At 44.2% G+C, this 8281-nt stretch overlaps 1 protein-coding gene across 5 annotated transcripts in view; it reads left to right on the top strand.

The window, feature by feature from the left end:
• The window catches only part of ZFP69B (ZFP69 zinc finger protein B), a 19285-nt gene that overhangs the window by 4607 nt on the left and 6397 nt on the right, over positions 1 to 8281 (top strand). For 4 of the 5 annotated variants that reach the window (XM_027766878.1, XM_006164939.3, XM_027766881.1 and 1 more), the window contains 2 exons: positions 3624 to 3750; positions 4004 to 4114. In XM_027766878.1, coding sequence (XP_027622679.1) covers positions 3624 to 3750; positions 4004 to 4114 — 238 coding nt within the window. The remainder of the gene's footprint in view (positions 1 to 3623; positions 3751 to 4003; positions 4115 to 8281) is intronic. The other variant, XM_027766880.1, reaches the window with a different exon arrangement.

Below are 8281 nucleotides of genomic sequence, written 5' to 3'. Positions count from 1 at the left end.
CAATCCCTTCTCCTCCATTCTCCTCTCGGGATCTTGGGCACGCACGCACTCATGCTCGGCGTGAGTTCTAAGCCACCAGGTCTAGGACACGAACCGCGGTCTACTACATGGGAGTCCAGCCACATAGCCATTATGCTAACTGCTGGTACCCTCCTTTGTATTTCTTGGGACTGGATTTTAGAGTGCCTTTCTAGGTTTGGGAAGTTTTCTTGCAGGATTTTATGGAATAGATTATCAATGCCCTTATGAGTCTCTTCGCCTTCTGGAATACCAATTATACTGATGTTTGGACGTTTGATGGTATCTAGTATTTCTTGTATATTATTCTCATTTTGGGGGGCTGTTTTCTGTCTTTGTGGTGGATTTTTCTAGGCCAGCAATTTTATCTTCTATGTCTGCAATTCTATTTTCAGTATGATCTAGTAGTCTGCTTTTAATACTTTCAAGGGAGATTTTGACTTTCTGTATTATAGCCTTCTTCTCTAACAGGTCCATTTGATTCTTTTTTAGAGTGTGTAATTCCTCTTTTAGATCTTGCAAGAATTTCCTCACCTCCTAAAACTACTCAGCTCCTTTCTCCTGCCTCTTCTGTAGTTCGTTGTCTCTCTTCTCTTCCATCTTGGTTAGCTGCGTTATTATGAATATTCTAAATTCTTCATCAGACATTTCCATGATTTCCATTGAACTGTCTGTGGATGAAGAGTTATTCTTTTCCCTTGGAGGAGAAGTATTTTCTTGCTTTCCCATATTTCTTGTGGCCCTGCCGTGATTCCTAGTCTTCTGATGGATGGTATGTTTCTTCCTAATTCTTGAAGTTCAATCTGAGCGTTCAGGAGCATGCAGAAGGAGGTGATCTATAATCTCTTTGCCATTCTGTTTTTATCCCTTTGTGCAGCAGGTTCAGTGGATATTGAGGAATATCGAGTTTGTGGGCTGAAGGCTGAATTATCAGTAGAAAATCTTCATTTCTTCTTTTTCCCTGAAATCACTAGTTCTCAGGAGTCAGGGAGGAGTCTTCTTCTGAAGCCCCAGCATGATTTTCAAACCGCTGGGTCCAGGACTTGAATCTCGGTCAGTCATGTGGGAACCCATTACCTAACCACCACGTCACCTGCTGGCCCCCATAATAAGACATTTTAAGTAACTAAACTATTGTTTAAAATCCACAGACTCAGGTTCTGATATTCTTGGAGATTTATAAACTTCATTAATTACTTTGTTTGTTTGTTTATTTTGTTTGGTTTTTGCCATAGGGCATGTGCATGCAGTCACCAGAGAGATAGAGGGAATGTGATAAATCACCCCACAGGTGGGTGTTCATGCTGGAGTCCCTTCTCCTACATTCTCTTCTTGAGATTTTGGGTACACACACACAGGTGACCAGCATATCTTTCAAGCTGCTGGGTCTGGGACTCAAAGTAGTTGACTATGTGGTAACCAGTGCCTTAACCACCATAACACCTGCTGGCCCCAGTAATGACTTTTTTTTTTTTTTAACAAACACATGCACTTTATCAAATTACATTGTAGTCAGACATATGAGTACAAGCAAGTATAAAAGCAAGGGGACAGTCCCAAAGTCCCAGGGAACAGACCATGGCCTATGGCCTTGAAAAGACTCTTTCATCAGTTTAATAATTTCTGCAGTTATTCCTGGAGCAGTGGTGAAAAGGTTGGTGAACATGATGGTCAAAATGATGCTGGTGACCAGGGCGAAGATATTTAGGCACTTGGCAGTGGAGGTGTAGGTCTGGGCCCAGTCATGTCACCCACCATCTTTCTGTCCCTAGACTTCACAGAGTAGGTGAATGCGATGAAGCCCATGTGGCAATAGTTCATAAAGACCGTGTTGAACAGGGACCAGACCACATGGTTGGGCACCGAGGTCTCGCTTTGGATGTTGGTTATGGTGGACATTACTGGAGTCGTGGTTGGGGGCACTCATAGCACAGATACCTCATGCTCTTCTTTGAGCATCTCATAGTTTGGAAGAAGGCCGGTGTTGGTAGGGGTGAAGGTTTGGGAAGTGTGGTTTATGGTGCACCCAACAATGATGGTGAGGCAGGCTGCTGTTCTACAAGTTGTTTCCCCACTAATGACCTCTAAGAAATTTTGGTCAGTCCTAGAACAGAACCATAGCTGACAAGAGAAATGAGCGAAGAAGATGCTGGCAGGTCATGAAGGACACCAAAGAAGTAGTCTCAGTAGAGAAGGAGAAAAAAATCGCTAAGAGTAGTTTTGCCGGTGTGCGGTATGTCATAAATGAGCTAATCAGAAAGCCAGTGGCTCTGGTGGCAGGCAGAGCTCTGCACCAACCTCAGATGCCTACAGAAACTCAAGGGAAGTACAGAATAGTCTGAGAAACAGATTTTAGAAGACAGAAGAGTTTGTTGTTTTTAAAAATATATTATTTTATTATTTTTATTTATTATTTTTTTTAATTTGACCGGGGGTAGCAGGGAGTGAGAAAGCAAGCCACCAGGTCCAGGACCCGAACTGTGGTCATAAATGTAGGAGTCCAGTGCCTTGACCACCACACCACCTGTTGGCCCTCATACCCCTCTTTCTTTTTTTTTTTCTTTTTTTTAAGAGAGGTTTTTGCTATAGTGCGTGTGCGCTTGCCAGACAGACAGAGAGATAGAAAGCAAGAAATCAGCCCCCAGGGGGGATGGCCATGCCGCAATCCCTTCTCCTCCATTCTCCTCTCGGGATCTTAGGCACGCACGCACACGCACCCTGCGTGAGTTTTAAGCCACTGGGTCCGGGACTTGAACCATGGTCGACTACGTGGGAGTCCAGCGACATAGCCATTATGCTAACTGCTGGTCCCTCATACCCCTCTTTCTAACAGAAGAACCTAGCTGAAAGTATTGCACCGAAACTAATGTGCTCTCATTTCAACCAGTTCTTTCAGCCCAATGAAGATCACTGTCTTCTGTTGTGACCTTAGTCCCTTGTGAGCTCTCCCCTTTCCCAAGTACTCTAAATTACTGCACACCATTCTGTGACCTTTAATATTTATGTAGTGTTTGGGGTCAGCAGGTGGCATGATGGTTAAGGCAATGGACTCTCACATGGCTGGCCCTGGCTCAAGTCCCAGACTTGGTGGCTTGCTTTCTTATTTTTCCCTCTCTCTTTCTGTCTGTCTCTCTCTGGTGAGCACATGTGCCCTTAGTAAATTGAAAAATAACAATAATAATAAATAAGTAAATACTTTTAAAATTTTATGGAATGTTTTTCCATCAGCCAAATTGTAAGTTGTCAAAACACCTGGCATCTATGCAATGTTTTATAACCTGTAGAGAATCATCCAAACTGTTAGCAAGACCATTTCCCAGAAAAACTTGACTAGAATCTGTTTGCATCTATTTTTTATTTTGTTTTAAAATTTTATTTATTTTTAAAAATTATTTCACTTTATTCATCACCATTTTTTAAAAATTTGACCAGAAAGAGACAGAGAGAGAGTAAAAGTGAGAAAGCAAGGACTTGAACCATGGTCAGCCAGGTGGCAGTCCAGTGCCTAAACTACCACGCCATCTGCTAGCTCCTCTCTTTGCATCTGGACAAGGTCAGAACAGCTTTCTGACCTTGGGCTGAAAGGAGCATATTTTATATTCTAGGAACTGTTAACCTTCAAGGATGTATCTGTGGACTTCACCCCAGAGGAGTGGGGGCAGCTGGCTCCCGCTCACCGGAGTCTGTACCGGGAGGTGATGCTGGAGAACTATGGGAACCTGGTGTCAGTGGGTAAGGATGGGTTCCCCTTGTACACAGGACCTGCCTGTTGGGAAACCTTTATTTCTAAATTAAGGACTTTGCTTGGGCTTTGACTTCTGCCTCACTGGTTTCTAGTTCCTTTGGAACATCAGGTCAGAATGGCTGTGGTCATTTCTACTCTTATTTTTTTGTTCTATCCTTCTGAGGGCCAGAACAAAGACAGTTTTCAAATTCTTCAGATGGCCCGTTGTCCTCACCACAGTCTTTTCTTCCCCATAAGCAGGATTTCAGCTTTCCAAACCTGGTGTGATTTCCCAGTTGGAGAAGGGAAAAGAACCGTGGCAGATGGAGGGAGAGATTTCAGGAGGTCCAAATTCAGATAAGAGTACAGCAGGTAAGATCTCTGTGATGCTGAACAGAGAATTCTCAGAGCGTCTCCAGGCCATGGGGTGGCTGAAGCCATCTGGATGGTGCACACAGGAAACCAATTCTGACCCCTGGTCTGACCCCCCTTCCCACACTCACATCTTGTTAATATCTCTGGAGTCAGAGATGACTTTCTCATCAGGGTTAACCTTCATCATTGCTCTTGATATGACTTTCATGATTTTTTTCTCTTTCTCTAGTTTTTTTTTTTTCTTTAATTTTTGCCTGAGGGTACATGTGGTTGACAGATAGAGAGGAGAAAGAGAAAGCAAGAAAGCACCCCCCATGAAGCATGGTCACACCACAATCCCTTCCCCATTTCTCCCTCCTTTCAGAATTTTGGGCAGGCTCGCACATGCACCTGATGTGTTTCTCAAGCCACTGGGTTCAGGCCTCAAGCTGTGTAGTCCAGCCATGTGGGATCCAGCTGTCATAAGCACCAGGCCACGGGCTGACCTTCTTTCTCCAGTATTCTAAACCTTGCTCCAATAATAATTTCTTTCCAGTGCACATTAGATGTACATAGGTATAGCTGGATTCTTCTGTGGATTCTTGTCATTTTACCATTTTTTCACTTTCTCTGAATGATTTCAATTTTAGCTTTTTTCCCCCCAAGTCTTATTCTGTGATCACAACTTCAATTCTGATTCTCTCTCTTTTTTATGTATTTTATTCATGGTAGTACATGTATGCACATCATGAGAGGGAAGAGAGAGGGAAGCACCGTTGACAGGGTCTGGTCATGCTAGGATACCCTTTTCCCAGCCCTCCCGTTCATCAGGATCTTGGGCATGCATGGGCCTGTTGGATTTTCTTTTCTTACTTTTCTATTCTTTTCTTAAAAAGTTGCTAGAGGAGCATGCACTCATCAGAGAGAGAGAAGGAGAGACGGGGAGAGGGAGGGAGAAAGCACCCCTGAATGGAGCATGGTCATGCTGCAGTCCCTTTCCCATTCCTCCATCCTGTTGGGATTTTGGGTACACATGTTCATACACCTAGCATGCTTTTTCAAGTCACTGGGGCCAGGATTCCAACCCACAGTCGGCTAAGTGGCCTCCACAGCACTGCAGTTCAGTTTGCTGCTGACTGCACCACCGGGCTGGGCCTCTGGTTCCCTCTTTAACTTATATCACTTGACATTTCATGCCAGGTAATTTATGGTTCTTTGAGACATCACCATTTCTTTTTACCAAATCCAGGGGCTTTTAACAGTCATCTTCAGCATCTGAGAACGGTAATAATGGCTGGTACTCATCAAGCTGGCCTCTGTGAGTCCAGTCATACATTAGACCCGTCTGACCAGTGAGGAAAGGGAGGCTGGTTAAGAAAAGCAAACGAGGGAACCAGCAGTTAGCGTAATGGCTATGTCGCTGGACTCCCACGTAGTCGACCATGGTTCACGTCCCGGACTCGGTGGCTTAAAACTCACGCTGGGCGCGTGTGCGTGTGTGCCCAAGATCCCGAGAGGAAAATGGAGGAGAAGGGATTGCGGCGTGACCATCCCCCCTGGGGGGTGATTTCTCGCTTTCTGTCTCTGTCTCTCTCTCTCTGTCTGGCGAGCACACGCGCCCTATAGCAAAAAACTCTCCAAAAGAAAAGAAAAGAAAAGCAGACGAGGCAGTTAACTACCTCTCGCTGGGATCGACATGTTAATTCGGTCATCCTCACTTCACAGTTTGTGTTCTTGTGGCACTGTTCTATGGTAGCATGAGATTATCCAGACCTCATCTCTTTGATACCCTTTCCTAGCTAGTTCAATTATTTTTGTCTCCTCTATCCATTTTACTGTTTTTCCAGTGCTTCTCACCTATTTTTAAAAAATAAATTGTTTTATTTAAATTTATTTATTTATTTATTTATTTATTTATTTAATTTGACCAGAGAGAGAGAGAGAGGAAGTGAGAAAGCAAGCCACCAGGTCCAGGACTTGAACCACGGTTGGCCATGTGGGAGTCCAGCACCCTTAACCACCACACCACCTGCAGGCCCCCCTATGTATTTTTTAATGCAGATACATAATTTTTGCTTTCGTTAGCATAGATAAACTATTGTAACACACAGACTTCAAAATTTCATTTTTGAGTGATGAATTGTCTCAAATAAAACATGACTTCAGTTTTTGCTCACAGACAGGTCTGGAGGAAGCGTTTGGGTGAGTTGACAGTGCTCCCCCTGGCGGTTCCACTGTGGCTCTACCATCCCTAGGGCCTCCGCAACATCTGCATTTAACTAGCGTAGAGTAAGTGCACAGAGAAGTTCATGTGAAAGGTTTTCTGGGCCAGCTTGGAGTACGCCGTCACTTCTGTTGTCATTCACTTAACAAGGGAGGTCTCTGTGACATCACTCAATCGAATTCAAAGGAGATTGAGAAATATTATCTAGTTATGGTTCAAAAATGGGGAGACCAGATTTCAGTGAGCAGCCAGCAGTCTCTGCCCCAATTCCTGGGCTCCCTCTTTCTTTTGCACGGCTATTCCATTTCTGTGTATGCTCCCACATGCACTGTAATGGTTTGAACTGTCCCTTGCACGCCTGTAGTTTTCATTTTTTCCCCTTTGTCTTAAACATCCATACGAACTCAGTCCTCATGTACCCTTGGCATTTATGGCATTTCTATATAGAAACACTCTTGTCATTTGAAACTTAGTAAACCACCTTTCCTGGGACCAGCAGTTAGTGTAATGGCTATGCCGCTGGACTCCCACGTAGAACGCGGTTCAAGTCCCGGACCCGGTGGCTTAAACTCATGCCAGGCCCGTGTGCATGTGTGCCCAAGATCCTGAGAGGAGAATGGAGGAGAAGGGATTGTGGCATGGCCATCCCCCCTGGGGAGTGGTTTCTTGCTTTCTGTCTCTCTGTCTCTCTCTCTGTCTGGCGAGCACATGTGCCCTTTAGCAAAAACTTCTCCAAAAAAAGAAAAAGAAAAAGGAGCCACCTTTCAAAAAAAAAAAAAATTCTCATTCTCAAACCAGCCAATGGCGTGGCAGTTGAGACAGCTGGATCCCACATGGCCCACTATGCAGTTCAAGCCCAGACCTAGTGGTTTGAAAATTGGTGGGAATATGCATGTGCATACTCAAAATCCCAAGAGGAGAATAGAGGAGATAAAATTGAGCATGGCCATCCCCCGTGGGGGTGATTTCTCACTTGCCGTCTATCGCTCTCTCTTCCTGTGAATGCATGAACTCTATAGCAAAATTAAAGAAAACAAACTTCTTATTCTAACTTCTCCTACCCTTTCAGTTCCTAGAAATCATGGTATCAGCAAGAATGCATCATGTTTTGAAGACACACTCAGTTCCTCCCTCATTCCTGTGGCTTCTTCCTTGATACTGTGCTTTATACGTACTTCTCACCTGTGTTCATGCACTGCCCAGTTCTCATCACTCATGCGTAATCTACTAAACCATCTAGTTGCAGTTGTTTATGTTTTATTTTGTTTTTATGAATCATCTTGAATGTTGCTGCCAGATCTGACCACTGGAAATGTCATATTTATCTTGATCTTAACTTAAAAAGAAAAGTTAGGGGACCAGCAGGTGGCGTGGTGGTTAAGGTGCTGGACACTCCCACATGGCTGACCACGGTTTTTATTTTTTGGAGAGGTTTTTTTTTTTTTTTTTTGCTATAGGATGTGTGTGTTCGCCATAAAGACAGAGAGAGACAGAAAGTGAGAAATTACCCCGCAGGGGGGATGGCCACATGGCAATCCCTTCTCCTCCATTCTCTTCTCGGGATCTTGGGCACACGCACACACACCCGGCGAGAGTTTAAGCTGCCAGGTCTGGGACTCGAACCACGGTCGACTACATGGGAGTCCAGTGACATAGCCATTACGTTAACTGCTGGTCCTGCGGACCATGGTTTGAGTCCCAAACCTGGTGGCTTGCTTTCTCACTCTCTCTCTCTCTCTGGATGATCAAACTGGAAAATGATAATATTAATTTAAAAATTAAATAAAATAATTCTTTTTTTTTCTTTTTTTTGGAAAGCTTTTTTCTTATTGGGCGTGTGTACTTGCCAGAAAGACAGAGAGATACAGAGAGATAAAAAGCGAGAAATCACCCCCCAGAGGGGATGGCCATGCCACAATCCATTCTCCTCCATTCTCCTCTCGGGATCTTGGGCACGCACG

Source organism: Tupaia chinensis, unplaced genomic scaffold (assembly GCF_000334495.1).
Source record: "Tupaia chinensis unplaced genomic scaffold, TupChi_1.0 Scaffold143758_1, whole genome shotgun sequence".
In the NCBI taxonomy this organism is placed as follows: domain Eukaryota; kingdom Metazoa; phylum Chordata; class Mammalia; order Scandentia; family Tupaiidae; genus Tupaia; species Tupaia belangeri.
The sequence above is the reverse complement of the archived record's forward strand: the minus strand, read 5'-3'. Positions and strand labels throughout refer to the sequence as shown.